The sequence below is a fragment of the Zootoca vivipara genome, chromosome 5 (assembly GCF_963506605.1).
Source record: "Zootoca vivipara chromosome 5, rZooViv1.1, whole genome shotgun sequence".
Taxonomy (NCBI): Eukaryota; Metazoa; Chordata; class Lepidosauria; order Squamata; family Lacertidae; genus Zootoca; species Zootoca vivipara.
This window is the reverse complement of record NC_083280.1, coordinates 77,532,922-77,550,569: the sequence shown is the minus strand read 5'-3', so window position 1 is coordinate 77,550,569 and position 17,648 is coordinate 77,532,922. Positions and strand designations below refer to the sequence as shown.

Below are 17,648 nucleotides of genomic sequence, written 5' to 3'. Positions count from 1 at the left end.
ATCAGGAAGAGCCCTCCTATATAGTGAACCTCCCACCCACTGCAGTCAGAATGCTACAGCCCAGAAAGAAACTGAAGACGTGCCACGAATTTGCTGCATGGGAAGATTAGCAACAGGAGAACTGCAAAGCCCCAGTATGTTTTGATGCAAGAAACTTACAGCACAAATGAAACAGGTGTCATGCCAAGTGTGTCCAAGGGCTTCGATGAACTTGTCTCCTGCTTCGACAGGGAAGTCGCATCCATGGCATTTGGTGCTGAACAAGGCCACATAGTCTATAAGCGGAAACAAACAAACAAACAAACAACATTTAGAACGCAAAGCAGCTAACTTTCTTCCAAAACACAGATCTGCTGGGTTTATTGTTGCTCAGAATTCCGTTTTTCTGCCTCGTGAACTTGTTCTGGAATGGCTCATTTCTCTCCTTCTGCCACCCATCCAAAACATCTGAGGGCAAATCCATGTGCAAAGTGTGGGCACGATTTCGAATGAGAGGGTTGGCGGGGAGAATAGGCGCAGTGCCCGGTTATTCCATTCTCTTGGGAAGCCACGCTTTTTGCTTGCGTGCAGAGGTTTCCGAAAGAACAGAGGGCTGGGGGAAGCATATCACTGAGGAACATTGTCCGTAAGATTTCCAGGAGCATTAGCTGGGTGTGCAATACCTTTCTCACAGTAGGGCTCTCCATCCTCCATATGGAAGAGGCTATTCCCAAATGGCTTCCTGCAGGCAGCACAGACAAAGCAAGTTGTGTGCCAAGTCTGCCGAAGGGCATGCATCACTTCCTGAAAGGCAAGCAGAGCAGCAGATGTATTGTGCACTACTGAAAGGGCATTCACGGAGAGAGAGACAGATGTGTCAGGCCAGGGCAGTGAAGGATAGGAGGACGATATGTTCCTCCTCAACTGGAGGGAAGAAGCCTTGGGCCAAGTGGAGTGCGGACGGGGGTTAACCCTTCCCTCGCCAAGTGGCTTTCTCCCACAAATCTGCACTGACAAATGTTTTGCCACAGCTGACACAGATCTGGAATCTCGGCAGGGGGCAAATCAGCTGGTAGGAAAGGGGTGTGTATGGATTAATCATCTCCCACCTGCCCCAAACTTCTCTACAACACATCTTCCTAGGCCCTATTTCCCCAGAAACAGTGAGTGGGCTTTAAGAGCTCACAAGGTCAATGTGGCCTACAATCTGGGTTTAAAATAATCAAGTTCCTCCCTCTAGGTTTCGGCATCAGCTCAGATGTCTTTTTTAGATGCGAGAATACAAGCCTAGGCTGGCACTTTTTATTTTTGGGGAAAAGCCCAGAGCCCCTTAAGCAGATGAGCACAGAACTGCAGTTGCCCCACAGGTGACAATTAAGGTTAGGGCTGCGAGAGGATATTTATGGAGGCCAGAGCCAATGAGACAAGGTCCTCTGGCAGAGACATCATTTCTTGCTGCCCATCTTGCCGGGATGGGCAAGGGATTTCAGTTATGGACCAAGACCCTTGAACAAGCTTTAGAGACCTACTTTTGGACAGCAGCCATGGAGGACCCCAGTCTCAACTGGAGCCCATGCCAGTTTCTTACCAACCCCCTGCTCTGCCGGCAGGGAGGGGGAGTGACTTTGGGCAGAAATCTGACTTGGCACAGCTTGGGGTCCTGCATGGCTGCTTTTCTATCACAATAAAAATAGCCAGTTAAGTGCACATTTTAAAGAGCATTTTTAACAAAGGAATGTATCTGGAGAAGTGTGCATGCACGTGAAAGTTCATACCAGTGACAAACTTAGTTGGTCTCTAAGGTGCTACTGGAAGGAATTTTTTTATTTTGTTTTAACAAATGAGAGAGAGAGAAGGGAGAGAAAGAGAGAGAGAAAGAACACAGAGTAATTTATGCACCACTCTGGCCACAGCTAATTACATGTTAGGCAATTGTTTAAATGTGCAGGTGGTGCTATAGGAAATGTTTCCTCTTTTCAGCTTTTTAATTCATACTTACACAGATATTATGCAATTTGATCTGATGCTCTGCCCTTTTCGCCTACTGCCGACAGCCCACCATCATTTAGGTCAGTAGCATGTCTCATTAGTGAGTCACTGTTAGCAAGTTTAATTAACTTTAATGAATGCGTTGCAAAACAACCCGGTAAATGAGCTTAGATTAAGTTATGGAGTTCACAGAAAACAAAATTCAGGTTGCAAAGAGAGGCATGTTTGCTCACTGGCTTAAAGAAAAGCCTGTCAGTCATGGGCAGCACATGTGCCTTACAACCTGATCAGAAGCTGAACCAAATGGAAGCCAAGACAGTATCCTCAGGTTGTGGCGAGGTCACAATCCATCCTTTTTGATTGCTACCTTCTGGGCCTAACTCTGCCAGAACTCTGCCACACGTCTTCTGCTGGCATTTGGCTGTGTTTGCTTGCAGACTTACCCCCATGATCTTAGTGTGGCATCTGGCACAGGTAGGGGCAAAGAATTGCTCATAGCAACGCTCACAGTACACACTGTTCTGCTCCTCAACAAAGCCGACGTCAGCCAGGGATGCCTTGCAGTAAGCGCAGTAGAATTCCTCGGGATGCCAAGAACGACCCATGGCTACCAGGAAAGGACCCCTGCAAAACACAGCCAGCATTTAAATGGCAGGACAGAAACATCCAAAGGTTGCAAATGTGAAGGACAGATCACATTGCTCTTATGTCCCCTCATTTGCTCTGGCTTTCCTCACTGAATCCCGGGAAAGGGCAGTTTGATGTGGGTCCTGAAAAACCGTCTCCCAGAGGAAAAGTTGTGTCAGTCTGTTGCAACAAAGAGAGTCTTGTTGCACCTTAAAGGCTAATACATTTATTGTGGCATAAGCTTTAGCAAGGCCCAAGACTTCTGTTTGGCGGTCTGGCTCTAGGGGTACCAATGGAAGGAAGAGCATCTACACACATGGAGATTACACTACTTTTCCATCCTCCCGAAAAAGCCAGACTTCCTGCAACCTAAGAAAAGACAGAAGAACCACAGGGAAAACACAGGATGACAATGACTGGGTGATGGTGCCATGTAGATGCCCCTTAAAAAGTGAGTGAACGCATGGCACTTTCATGCTCGATACTTGGAGCAGGAAAACCCTAAGGCGCCACAACAGAATTGTCTGTTAAAATATTGCAAGCATCTCTCCCAAACTATGATTCCTAAAAGCTGTTGCAAAGAAGGGATCACTTCTAAGTTCAAATCTGAAAATGTAGAAATGCCCCAGGTCTACTGAGCTGAAAAATCTGAATGACGCTGACTTAGTGTTGCTATCAGGAGAATTAGATAAAGTAGGCATAATTAAAAATGCTGTTTCTTTGTATTCAGACTTGGATAAGAGCAGTTTGTACTCTCAACCAGATAAGTAGAAATGACACCTTGGGACATAATTCAAGTGCCTTGCATATGCTTCCACTGTCGTTAGTGAGTCTTAAGTGCATATAAGGACCTAGTTTTGAATGCATACCAGCTCTGAAGAGTACATAAGAACAAGGCAGATGGTGATATATTCCTACTGAGTATAGACGATGCATAGGTAGTCTTATTTCCCAAAAGCGCTAATAATAATTGTTTGGTTCTCTACCATGCTGGCAGGCGCTAGATACAAAAGCCTGGGAGAAATTCTACTCCAATATGGCCTATACCAGGGGTCAGCAAACTTTTTCAGCAGGGGGCCAGTCCACTGTCCCTCAGACCTGGGGGGGGGGCTATATTGGGGGGGGGAAGGGAGGGAGAACAAATTCCTATGCCCCACAAATGCCCCAGAGATGCATTTTAAATAAAAGGAAACATTCTACTCATGTAAAAACACGCTGATTCCCGGTCCATCTGCGGGCCGGATTCAGAAGGCGATTGGGGCCAGATCCGGTCCCTGGGCCTTAGTTCGCCTACCCATGGCCTATACGAATTGTTGTTGTTGTTGTTGTTTGCAAGGTAAGGAGATTAGTAGCAGCAGCAGCATGAGAAAGGTGATCAATTCCATGGATCACCCTAACAGAGAAGATGTTGCCTGCCTTGCACATAGAGCTTAGGTAAAGGGTAAAGGGACCCCTGACCATTAGGTCCAGTCGTGACCGACTCTGGGGTTGCGCGCTCATCTCGCATTATTGGCCGAGGGAGCCGGCGTATAGCTTCCAGGTCATGTGGCCAGCATGACAAAGCCGCTTCTGGCAAACCAGAGCAGCACATGGAAACGCCGTTTACCTTCCCGCTGTAGCGGTTCCTATTTATCTACTTGCATTTTGACGTGCTTTCGAACTGCTAGGTTGGCAGGAGCTGGGACCAAGCAACGGGAGCTCACCCCGTCACAGGGATTCGAACCGCCGACCTTCTGATCAGCAAGCCCTAGGCTCAGTGGTTTATTAGCTTTGGGCAAAATCCAATCAAAAGACCCTTGCAACAGTGTGCCCCAAGGCCAAATTTAATCAGAGTGACTAACACCAATTGCCTCTGCAGAAGACAATCTTATCAGGGTGGGGAGCATCCTGACCATAAATGCAGAGTGAAAAGAGGCATAGGAAATTGAAGGCTGTCTAGGAAGGAAGGACACCTTACCCCCAAGGGTCTAAAAACTGGGCTTCTAAGGCCACTCCCAGTTTCCTTTGTGTGGTACCACTCTTGTTGCTGGGTCACTTTGCTGCTGAAAATCCCTCCTGCTGAGAGCCAGTATCCGAGGTCTGACTCCATCATCTTCCCCTGCTTTTCCTTCACTGCCTCTGGTTTTTGCACCTCTGGGTCCCTGCTTGCTGCTAAGGGTTCAGAAGTCCTTTCCAGGGCTCGCCTTCAGGGCTTGTCCACATGCCTGCTTGTCCATGCCTAGGCATGGGTCCAAGCAGTTTTGCCTTTCCCCACCGCTATCCCCAAGGAAACCTCCTGTTGTTGTTTAGTTGTTTAGTCGTGTCCGACTCTTCGTGACCCCATGGACCAGAGCACGGCAGGCACTCCTGTCTTCCACTGCCTCCCGCAGTTTGGTCAGACTCATGTTGGTAGCATCGAGAACACTGTCCAACCATCTCGTCCTCTGTCATTCCCTTCTCCTTGTGCCCTCAATCTTTCCCAGCATCAGGGTCTTTTCCAGGGAGTCTTCTCTTCTCATGAGGTGGCCAAAGTATTGGAGCCTCAGCTTCAGGATCTGTCCTTCCAGTGAGCACTCAGGGCTGATTTCCTTCAGAATGGATAGGTTTGATCTTCTTGCAGTCCATGGGACTCTCAAGAGTCTCCCCCAGCACCATAATTCAAAAGCATCATTTCAAGGAAATCTATTTAGTGCTAAATCGGAGCAGACATCACTCTGGAGAAAACCTGATTGATGCTTGCTCCAATTCAGTAGTAAATAGCAGGTTTTCCTGGGGGGGGGATGGGAAGGAGCCCTCTGTTTCTGCTCCTCCAGGGTCCTGCTTGCTAAAGCAGAGATCCTTGTTCAAAAGTCCTTTTCAGGGCTGCTTTCCTTCTTCATCCTGCCTGATCCAGGTTTTTCAGTGCACCCCAGTTTTGCTGCCCATCAGGGTGGTAAAGCTAGCTTTATACAGTTGTACCTTGGAAGTCGAACGGAATCCGTTCCAACATGTTCAGAAACCAAGGCGCGGCTTCCGGTTCCTGCAGCCATTCAGAAGCCACTTCGGACATTCAGGTTCCAAAGAACATTTGCAAACCAGAACACTCACTTCCGGGTTTGCGGCATTTGGGAGCCAAAACGTTCGACTTGCAAGGCGTTCGACTTCCGAGGCACAACTGTACTGTCTTTCGGAGATCCTTCCACTACAGGTTGTAGCTGCCGCACCAGCTCCATCTTCTCTACATGACTGTGTGTTTGACAAATATTTTAGCCCTTCCTTAAGTCAGCCTTCCACAAAGCTTGTGCTGGCTGCACGTGGCCAAGGCCTAGTTTTTGAGTCCAGGGAGAAATAGCAGTGTCTCAGCAGCAGCAGCAGCAGCAACAACACGCCTTTCCTCCTGTCTTAAGGGAAGCTCCCTCCCTGTTCCTGATCGTCATGGCCAAAGCCCTGCGAAACCTTGTAGGAATCCTGGCCCACTGGTCTAAATTGCTCTGTGATGTGATGCTTTCCCATCCCCCCTCCCTCCGATGAGTCTCATGGGCATACCTGATGATGCTATTACAGTGTCCGCACAGTGGAGTCCGGCTGCTGGCTGGGAAGCGCTCAGCCCTCTGAATCGTTCCCCGGGCAACTGCCGGAGCCTGGGAAGAGGCCGGGATGGAAGGAGGTGGGTACGTGGGGGCCGAGGCTGGCGGGGGTGGCACCGGAGCCCCCCGTGGCAGGATATGCTTGGTGACAGTGGTGGTGCTTTTCCCCGGAGCAAACTTCTGGGAGAAGGAGTCGTCCGTGACCCAGGGAGGGCGGCTTGAAGGCTCCGCTTGGCTTGGAGCTTGGGTGTGTACAGGCATTGGGGCTGGCGCCGGAGCTGCTGTTAAGGAAAGGAAACAGTGTTCATCCAGCTGCCTTTACTTTCGCTACTGCAAGCCGCAGTATTGACCAGAACCTCCTTCAAGCCACAATGGCCTCAGGTGACCCCCAACTGCCGCCCAGCCCATTATCACAAATCAAGTGCTGCTCAGCTGATCCAAGGATATCAGATAAGCCCCTGTCTCTGGAGCCAAATCAACGATAAAAGCCACTGCCAGAGTCTCGGTTTGGCCATGATTATCAAGGTCACCTCCAGTAACATTGCAGCAGCAGCAAGGTTTTATTCAGGGAGGTGGAGGGAGAAAATACATCCAGTGCATTTGGATGAATTCAGTATGCAGCATGCTATTGATATCTATGCAAACCTGAAGGACTTATCTTATCCGCTGCAGCAAAATATGGAAAGTCCTTGGGTTGATGCAGTCAGAAGTTAAGACCCCCTGTTTCAAGGGGGCTTAATTCCAGGTAGGTGGGCAAATGTGTGCGCATGGACGTATATCGTTGGAGACTGGTTAGGGTGAATGCGGAACTTCAGCCAGCCCCCACCTTCCTGGCTCCTTATTTATATCCAGTCTAGAGTATGGCATTGGCTGTTTTGCTTCCTCCTCCTCCTCCTCAAGTCTCAATGTTGTCATTATGTAACTCAGTAGGGAGGAGGATGGGGGCAAAAGCTTAGATCTGCCTGGCATTGGCTATGGCGCCACCTACTGGTGGTCTCCCTGCCTTCCACCCTACCAGTTCCAATAGGTGCCAGCCAGCACTGTAGCACACCCACCCACACAGTAATTGAAAAAGGGTGCCAGACATGGGCATAGCCAGGATTTTTGTTGGGGGGGGCAGGCTTTTGTTGGGGGGGGAACCTCAGATGTGTATTGATTTTTACTGGTTTTCTGGGGGGCAGCAGTCTCCCCTCTCTCTCCCCCCCCCCTGTTTATGCGCATGGTGTCAGTGGCTTTATTCCAGTTTGATTCCTCTGAACTGGGCAGAAGCTTTTGTGTTCCTGTGCAACCAACAAAACAGCAACTTTTTCCTTTCTCCAGAAAGAAACGTGTCTGGGCAAATTCCCCAGAAAGACAGGCTTGCAACTCAGTTCTCATGCATTGCACTGCATAGTGCTTTTGAATGGAGGACAGCTGCAGGGACTCCTCATTCCCCCCACCCAGGAATGGGAAGTATTTTTGTCTCCATCATAATGCTGTGTTTCCTGACTCTTACCCCCTCCCCTTCATGTCCCTCTCTACTTCTATTAAAAGCACGCTGGGCCTTGCCTTTCTTCCTGAAATGCACTGCCTCCAACCAGACCTCCCTGCTCCCCCACCCTCATTTGTTGCTGGTTCCTTTCCAAGACTGCTCACTTTTCCAAAGTGTGAGCTTGATCTGATCTGCTGGCCGCAGCTAAATTCCCTAGGACTTCTTGACGCACAGCTGTGGTATTGTCTGGTGGCTTCCTGACCTCTCCCCTCCCTCCCTCCCTCCCTCCTTCATACATACATACATGCACACCGATCCATAGGGTCCCTCCTGAAATTCAGCTGCCTTTTGAGAATGCCCCCATTGTGCTGGGCTCTAATATTATGCTCCGCCTTAGGTATAATGCCTCCATTCACAAACAGCTGTAATGCCCAGGTTGTAAAATAGGCAGCAGCAATTAACCCTTTGCAGGCACCAAGGAACCAGGATCTCTTCCTCCCTTCCATTCCATAAAAACATAGGAAGCTGCATTAAACCAAGTCAGCCCTTGGATCCATCTGCAACTACGGGAACTAGCAGAGGCCCTGAAGGGTTTTGGACAAGGGGCTCTGCCAGCCTTACCTGGCGTAGTCATTCTACGAATGAACCCTTCCCCCATCTATTGATTAGCCATGCTTTCATTCTCCTTGCCAGATAGGCATGTGTTTTTATGGGGTGCATTTAACTACGGCCACAGCAGTTCAGTTGCGTCCTGACAATTCATTCCTGGCCTTGCAAATCAAGAGAGCTGAGCTATAGGATCAGCAGATGGCTGTGATGTTGTTTCTTACTGGACTGCCCCACTTCAGGTGGGAGATGCTGGCTGGGGTCATTGTTTCCAAATGCAGCCGCCCAGCGGTCCCTGGGAAGCTCACAAGGCAGGGCAGCGACAGCTCTCTGCTATTGGTGTCCCTGGCACCTGGTAGGCTGCCCCCTGAACATGGAAGTTCTATTTCACTGTCATGGGTAATAGCTGTTGAGATGGACCTATGCTTTGAGAGAATGTGCCTAATCCTTCTCTAACACCATCTAACCCAGGCACCAGGCTTGATTTCAAAAGCTGCCTTCCGATGATCAGCTTGGACCTCTGGCAAGAGCCACCTGTCCTCTTCTGTGGCAGCCTGCTGAGCTGGGGTGGGGAGGGAGAAGGGGTGTAGCGGGCAGGGAGAAGAGAGAGAAAAATAAAAAGAGAAAAGGGTTTGTGTGTGTGTGTGTGAGAGAGAAACAGACAGAATGGGGGTTTTATTAGGAGGGTGAAGGGTGAGAATGTGTGAGTAAGTGAGAGAAGGAGAAAGAGAAGGGAGGAAAGAAGGAAAGGTGGCAGTGCCCAATTTTTGCTACAGCATTACTCACTGCTCAGGCCTGCACCCCTCCCAACAGAATAACCCAGAGGGAACACAGCCCTTAACAGAAAAAAAGACTGCCAAATCCTGATACAGTCAGTGGTATCAACAACACAGAGCAGGTTTCTAAACTTGAGAGTTAAAGGTATAGTGTGTAGACAGCTTTCAAGTACATTCGGAAAACGTTCTTTTCCTCAAAGATTTCTGGACACTGCAGTTTGTTAAGGGCTGGTGGGAGCTGTAATGCTGTGTGATGGGTAAACTACAATCAGGGCCGTCTTAAGCATATCCGGCGCCGTGGTGCAAAGATCCCTCTGGCACCCACCCCCTTTCCCAGAGTTGACCTTTTTTTAGGGCTGGAGGAGGCGGGCAGTGGCTGGAGGGTGGCTCCTCCGGTGGGGAAGAGGTGGAGGCTGGACGCGACGCCTCCTGGCTCAGCAGGCCGCTTCGTGCCGGTGGCCATGGCAGGCAGCACACTGAGCGAGCGGGCCTGCAGGCTAAAAGGGAAAAAACCGAGCCGACGCTCGGCGAGAGCGGTGCATACACCCTCACTCACTCAGGGTGCTCGTTTGGTGTTCCCCGGACTCTTGCCTGGCACCCTCCAGAACTTGGCACCCCGGTGCCCCACGACACTAGCCTCAATAGGTAAGACGGGTCTGAGTACAATGCCCAGAATTCTTTGAGAGAAACTGTGTGCTTTGTATGCGGTTTAAAGTCTGTGTGCTTTGTATGTGCCAAGTCTGATTCTTGCTCTGTCAATAACAAGCTTGTTTTAGATAAGCATTCTTGATGGGCACCCAATAAAATCTTGTCTCACACTCTCGCCCATATTTTAAAAACAAAAAACCCTTCTGTTTGGTTTCCCCTCCCCATTTCCCCAGCAGCTCCTACAAATATCCCTGCTTCGCAAGCAGGCACCCTCCACCTTAGCTCCAGGCTTCATATTTTTCATGCAGTAAAGGTAAACAAGAGTTTAAAGATATCTGAATCAAATCCCCAGCCCGCCTGCCCCCCACCCTAAGCCCCAGGGCACTGCTATTTCTGTCTCATGGTATTTATTAAGTCAGTAAAAATTAGAGGGCGATATTTCATCTCTAATTGCCAAGTTCAAAAGCCTCCCACCTCCACGCTCTATAATTAAACAATGTGATTCTTTGGAGTTGGTAGCGTTCCTGGTTTCCCCTCCCTCCCCGCCATCACCTCCAAGAATCAGTGCTCACTCATTTGAACATGATATCATACCTATATCTCATTATGTCATTTATATATACACCACAGTGTGGATCCCCTATCACACATTCAACATCAGAGGTGGAGGGAGGAGCAGGATCATGGCAGGAGCCTCTGCTCTCCACCCAAGTGTGTTCATTTCAGAGGTGTGCACACAAAGGGTTCCCTTTCCACAACCACAAACCCTAAAAAAGAAAACCAGGGTTCTAGATCATGTGAAAACAGCTCTACGTGCATGCAGTGTGTGTGTGTGTGTGTGTGTGTGTGTGTGTGTGTGTGTGTGTGTGTGTGAAGGTTCTCCCTTGGCCTGTGTACGTGCTATACCTTTAGAGCTCATTTGAAACACATTATTTCCCTCAGATTCTGGGCACTGGAGTTTACTTTTCACAATTAGATTTCCTAGCAACACTTAAACAAACTATGGAGCCCAGAATTCTCTGAGGGAAAGAATGTACTTTGAAAGTAGAATGCAGACCCTCCAAGCATTCCTATTTTCCAGGGACAGTCCTGGATTTACAGAAGCCATCCTGGTTTCTGATTTGATCCTGGAATGTCCTGCTTTTCCTTAGGATGTCCCTGTTTTCACTGGAGATATGTTGGAGGGTATGGAGTTATGTGACCTCCAAGTCAAGGAGATAAGTAACTATACAACCTTTAGAAGACACCTGAAGGCAGCCCTGTATAGGGAAGGTTTTTTTAAAAAAATAAATGTTTAATGTTTTATTATGTTTTCATATGTTGGAAGCTGCCCAGAGTGGCCGGGGCAAGTCAGTCAGATTGGGGGGGGATATAAATAAAAGAAATATTATTATTATGGAAGGGAACATCCCTATTTTCAACCAAGAAATGTTGGAGGGTATGAGAATGTGCACACAAATATATTTAAAGTCTTTTTAAAAAAAATGAATGTATTTTAAATGGGGTGGGGCTATCTAAATGGCACTCCTAGTGCGGGAGAGAGCACCCAACTTTCAGGCCTAGCCTTGACAAACTTTGGTCATCCAAGTAACTATGCGAGGGGGAGAAGAGATGGCCTCATTACATATATCCACATCCTAAGAAAAGGGTTGCTACGTGACCTCTTTTTCCAGGACACATCCTAGAAGTTTTCATGGGTATGTAAATGAGAGTCGTCATAGGATCAACAGTTAAAAGTAGAAGTCGGCAAATGGGTCCTCTTCTTTTGCTCTTCAAAATATGGCAACCCTAACTAATGCATTTTATGTGGTGTATTCTCAAACTCCAAACTAGCCCCACCCACTCAGTCCGGACATTAAACCAGAAGTGTTACGAAAGGCTTCCTGGGTCAGCTGGCCTCTTGCCTGCCCTACAAGTTCTTCCCTGCTCATGTGTGCTTTTCTGTATTCATTGGTTCACCTCTGACAGCCGCCTGTGGCTCAGTCTTGACAAACCATCACATTGTGGAGCAGACTGCCAGATTCCGTGCAGAAGCTCCTGGTTTCTGGTTAATGTTTTAACTTGGAGAATAGTGTTGCTATTGACTATGACAAATGCCTTTGTTCTCTGAGCATTCCAAGGCCCAGCAGCCTAAACTTGGCTACACAAGGACTTGTAAGGAACACATTCCTGTATGAAGTGCTCTTGCATAGCAGACCTTCCTTTAGACCCATTCCACTTTAGCTGCATCTATCTCTATCTATCTATCTATCTATCTATCTATCTATCTATCTATCTATCTATCTAGCTATCTAGCTATCTAGCTATCTAGCTATCTAGCTATCTAGCTATCTAGCTATCTAGCTATCTAGCTATCTAGCTATCTAGCTATCTAGCTATCTATCTCTATCATCTATCGATCAATCAATCAATCAGTCTATCTATCATCTACTGTATCTATCTATCTATCTATCTATCTATCTATCTATCTATCTATCTATCTATCTATCTATCTATCTAATCTATATCTATCCTTGAAGAAGGATCTCCTACACTCTGATTATACAATGCAACCCCTCAGAAAGTTTAGTCAGAAGTAAGCCAACTGTGTTCAACAGGACTTACTCACAGGTAAGTGGATTTTTTGGCTTAAATATTTTTCTTTTCTTTTCTTTTATCCACTCCCAGGTAAGTTTGCTGAGAACTTCAAAATAGGTTGGGTGGTTTTTCTTTTCTTTTTTACACATCTAATTTACTTTCAAATTCTCTCACTTCAAAGCATTTCAGACATGGGGGTACTTGGATGGTACTGTCCTCTCACATGTAAGGGCAGTGTTAGCGCAGCGCTGCTTACTGTAATTTCAAGTGCCCTCGTGTCAAATCCCCCCCCCCTGCAGAAAAGTCAGTTTGAATTATACATGTGACAGGATGGCTGGAACGGACTATATTTAGGCTGCAGGTGAGGGAATGCCATTTTTAATGCCCCCCCCCCGGTAAGGAAAAATACCCTATAAATAAAAAGCTAGCAAGGAAGTGAGAAAGGTTCTAGCCCAACGTGATCCCGATTGTCCTAGCTTTCTGCTTTCAATGAGGTTTTAAAAATAAATAGGTAAGAGAACACTTTAAAATATGATCCCCACCTAGGGCCTTAAGTGAGGTTCATCCTATCCTATCCTATTTATTATTATTATTATTATTATTATTATTATTATTATTATTATTTATTATTTCAGGTTCTAGCGCACCCTCTTTTGATCCACAACCCTAAGGCAGGTTAAAGCACGGCACATTAACAACAATAAAAACACAGTAACTTAAATGTAACTGCTAAAACACTATCTAAAAATCTAACTCTCTTGTTACAGGCCCTCCAACTGTCCCCTTTTTACTGGTACATCCTGGAATTACAGAAGCCACCCTGGCTTCTGATTCAATCCCAGAGTGTCCTGGCATTTCAGCCAAGAGGGACCAAAAGAGTGCGGAACCAAAAGACATGTGTTTTGGCTCCATACTTTGCCGCTGCCAGCCGGCACACACGCACAAGGTGGGCCGCTGCTTCCTGAAATAGAGCGCCACTTCCAGAAGTACGCCGCTGTGGCCTTCCTCATGTGTTTGTGGCCACAGTGGCGGGTGTGCGGCAGTATGTGGTTTTGTGCAGTGGCGGGGGCATGCACACTCTTGAATTGGCAAAGCTTTGGCAGGGGATTTTGGGGGGTGCAAGGATGTGAACGGTATGGTGGCAAAGGACTAGTCGGAGTGTGTATGTCCCAAATTCTTCTTCAGAAATGTTGGGGTGTATGCTATTAACAAGACAGACAATAGGGGGGGGATGACACACAAGCTCATTTCAAAATGACTCCAGAGTTATTTTTGTTTTAAGTATCAAGTTCAGCCTGGCCAGAAATACGCATAGCTACCCATGGAACGAGACCGCCTGCACATCTGCAATCGGAGCCCGTTCAAACAAGTGCAAAGGCTTATGGGATCCTCCCTTCCTTTTCCTGGCAGCTTCTCACACTGTATTGCCAGCAGCTTCTCGAAATTCTTCCAAGAAGCGGCTTGCGATACAGTGGAGTTGCTTGTCTTTCCTGACAGTCAGCGACCCACCTCCGGGGAAAGGGCTGAAAGGGACTGTCACCTCTTTCTGACAGCATGTCAGGCCCATTCCTGACATCTGAATCTGCTCCAGTCCTACTGCCTGGGAGTTGAAATAGCAGTCAGCCTGTAGATTGCTCAGCGCTCTGACAAAATTATGAAAAAGAACTAGGGCATCCTGCCACCTTGTGACTGGATTCGGAAACAGCAACCTGCAATCCTACGACAGATTTCTGAAAAAGTGATTAGGTTCCCAAAAGCATGCTGAGGGTGTCTTGTTTTATTTTAAAGTAAACCAAAGGACATCAAACGACTGCTAAGCTATGTAAGAATTCTTAATGGCAATTCGATACCACCAAGGAGCCCCGGCAATCATTTGAAGTAAAGCGTAGGAGCATTTATATTTAAAGGCAGATTTTCAGCTGTTGCCTGTAAAGCTGCTATTTTTATGTTATTTTCATGTACCCCCCCTCTTCCTTTCATGGAGCTCAAGGTGGCCTTCACATTTATCCTCACCACAACCATGTGAGGCATGGGCATACCCAGGATCAAAACTAGGGGGGGGGCAATGGGAGGGGCCACAAAGTGGGCGGGAACGGCGAACTCGCGCTCCGCCGGGCTGTGCCCCTCCCTAGAAGCAGGGCTGGTGGGCGGAGGCGGAGCCCAGCCCAGCGGAGCGCGAGTTCAGCGTTCCCGCCCGCCGCGCCGCGCTCTCTGGTTCCCTGCCGTGCTTGGCCTTGCCAGAGGGCGCGACGGGGAGCTGGAGGGAGGGCGCAGCGCGGCGGGCGGGAACGGCGAACTCGCGCTCCGCCGGGCTGTGCCCCTCCCTAGAAGCAGGGCTGGTGGGCAGAGGCGGAGCCCAGCCCAGCGGAGCGCGAGTTCAGCGTTCCCGCCCGCCGCGCCGCACTCTCTGGTTCCCCGCCGCGCTTGGCCTTGCCAGAGGGCGCAACGGGGAGCTGGAGGGAGGGCGCAGCGCGGCGGGCGGGAACGGCGAACTCGCGCTCCGCCGGGCTGTGCCCCTCCCTAGAAGCAGGGCTGGTGGGCGGAGGCGGAGCCCAGCCCAGTGGAGCGCGAGTTCGGCGTTCCCGCCCACCGCGCCGCGCTCCCTGGTTCCCCACCGCGCTTGGCCTTGCCTGAGGGCGCGCCGGGGAGCTAGAGGGAGGGTGCGGCGCGGCACGGCGGGAATGGCGAACTCGCGCTCCGCCGGGCTGTGCTCCGCCTCTGCCCACCAGCCCTGCTTCTAGAGTAGGGCAGCTGCCCTAACTTGCCCCGTGGTGGGTACGCCCTTGATGTGAGGTAGGTTATACTACTAGAACGTGACTGGCCCATGTTTGCGCAATTCGCAGTGTGGTGGAGTGGGATTTGAACCTGGGTCTCCCCGCCATTCTTCACTCTAATCACTGGCTGTCTCTATTAGTGAAACGGATGTCCTGTAGGCACAAAAATGGGGGGGGGGAGAGTGAAGGACTAGAGGGATGTGAGCAGGACCTCCAGGGGGTGAGGAAACTCCTCAAGGCAACAGCAGCATTCTCTGGCTTTTCTTTCTGAGATCCTGACCAGGGATAATCAAAGATGATGATGATGATGATAATAATGATAATAATGATAATAATGATAATAATGATAATGATAATGATAATAATAATAATAATAATAATAATAATAATAATAATAATAATAATAATATACAGTGGTACCTCGGGTTACAGACACTTCAGGTTACAGATGCTTCAGGTTACAGACTCCGCTAACCCAAAAATAGTACCTCGGGTTAAGAACTTGGCTTCAGGATGAGAACAGAAATCGCACGGCAGCGGGAGGCCCTATTAGCTAAAGCGGTACCTCAGGTTAAGAACAGTTTCAGGTTAAGAACGGACCTACAGAACGAATTAAGTTCTTAACCCGAGGTACCACTGTATTACATTTGTATACCACCCTTCACCCAAAGATCCCAGGGCAGTTCACAACAGAACATTAGAAAATGAGAAGGGCACCTCTCGGGTGGGTGCCATTGCCTTTCTAAGAGAATGAGGCACGTGTTCGTGGTGAGTTCCGGAACCTCTTTTTCTAGAAAAATAGCACTGAAAATGGGAATGCAAAATACTTAATAAAACAAAAACCATTTCACCTGTCGGCTTCCAAAGGAGAGCCAAAAACAAGGCCCATTCCATTGGCTTGGCTCAGAGCAATTGCCATTTTGGCTCCTTCCTTCCTTCCCAGAGCTGTCTGCCTCAGTGAACCTGGTCATTTCACCAGTTTTGAAACATGTTGTATGAATTTGTACTGAATGTTCTTATTTTCCTCACCCCCCCCCACTTTTATACCATGCTTATCTGCCATTGTTCTAAACTGTAAATGACCATGACTGCATCGGTAGAATGGCAGCAGGTAGTAATAGTAAACAAAAATCACAGAAAATGTGAGTTGTGGACCAGTCAAGGACCTGACTCACTATGTTGATAACACCTTCTAAGCAAGCGCTCTACCAGTGTTTCTCAAACTTGGGTCTCTAGTTGGTTTTAGACTACAATTCCCATCATCCCTGACCACTAGTCCTGCGAGCTAGGGATGATGGGAGTTGTAGTCTGAAAACAGCTGGAGACCCAAGTTTGGGAAACACTGCTCGGTAGCATCTGATGTAGCAAAAGGCAGCCTCTTTTGTGTTAGCAGTCCGAAGTCTCCTTACCTGGCTGATAGACCGAAGGCCTGATGCTGGCAGTAGTGACAACTCTGGGCTTTGAGGCAGGAGCCGGGGCTTCGCTGTAGCCTGGGTAAGGAGCAGGGCTGTGGGAAGCTGGAGCTGATGTGTAAGATTGGCCTGGGCCTCTAAAACCAAAGCAAAGCTGTGAGCAATTCATGCATATACATTACCACAGGATTAAGACCGATTAAGCATCTGTTGAATGGTGGCTTCCATAGAACGTTGTGAGAACCTACCAGAAAGTTCAGAGGCAAGGATGGAGAGATTAGCCAGCATGTACTTCTAATGCTGGTGTTTTAAAAGGCTGGGTTGAAAACATATTTAATAAAGGAGAGGCATTAGGTTGCTCTTAGTACATCTGCAAAACATTACATCGGAGAACTCTTAGGGGTGCTAAATATAGTTAGCCTCATAGAAAAAGGTGAGATTTCAATGGGGAAATGGTTCATTGCTTCAGATTCCAGGGAAGATGGGTAAAGGTGGGGTGCATTTCATAGAATCGTAGAGTTGGAAGGGACCCAAACAGTCATCTAGTCCAACCCCTGCAATGCAGGAATCTTTTGCCCAATGTGGGTCTCGAACCCATAACCCCGAGAGTCTCATGCTCTACCCACTGAGCTTGCCTTGGGACTATTCTTGCCGGTTCACTGACTTGGGAATGTCACGTATGGTGCATATGGGAGATGGTGATTTAAAGTAGTTACAAGAGCGTTTCTTAAAGTGGAGGGGAGAGCCATTTCAACTGAACTCATTTCAGTGGGAACAGTGAGCCACCAAGGAAGATCTAGAGTAGCCATCTCCTTCCTGGTGTCAAATAATAATAATAATAATAAAATAATAGTTTATACCCTGCCCATCTGGCTGGGTTTTCCCAGCTGCTCTGGGAGGCTCCCAACAAATTATTAAAAGCACGGCAAAACATCAAACATTAAAAACTTCCTTAAACAGGGCTGCTTTTAGATTTCATCTAAAAGTCAGATAGTTGTTTATTTCCTTGACATCTGATAGGAGGGCGTTCCACAGGGTGGGCGCCACTACCAAGAAGGCCCTCTGCTTGGTTCCGTGCAACCTCACTTCTCGCAGTGAGGGAACTGCCAGAAGGCCCTCGGAGCTGGACCACAGTGTCCAGGCTGAATGATGTCGGGTGGAGACTCTCCTTCGGGTATACTGGGCCGAGACCATTTAGGCTGCACCCCACTCCAGCAGTTTGGTCAGGGAATGTCAGGCTACAA

The 17,648-nt window shown here is 48.4% G+C and overlaps 1 protein-coding gene across 10 annotated transcripts in view; it reads right to left on the bottom strand.

The window, feature by feature from the left end:
• LDB3 (LIM domain binding 3) overlaps window positions 1-17,648 on the bottom strand; it is a 150,473-nt gene that overhangs the window by 7,173 nt on the left and 125,652 nt on the right. For 9 of the 10 annotated variants that reach the window (XM_060274980.1, XM_060274979.1, XM_060274978.1 and 6 more), the window contains 5 exons: window positions 16,402-16,541; window positions 6,100-6,421; window positions 2,412-2,592; window positions 663-783; window positions 160-275 (listed from right to left, as the gene is read on the bottom strand). In XM_060274980.1, coding sequence (XP_060130963.1) covers window positions 160-275; window positions 663-783; window positions 2,412-2,592; window positions 6,100-6,421; window positions 16,402-16,541 — 880 coding nt within the window. The remainder of the gene's footprint in view (window positions 1-159; window positions 276-662; window positions 784-2,411; window positions 2,593-6,099; window positions 6,422-16,401; window positions 16,542-17,648) is intronic. The other variant, XM_060274982.1, reaches the window with a different exon arrangement.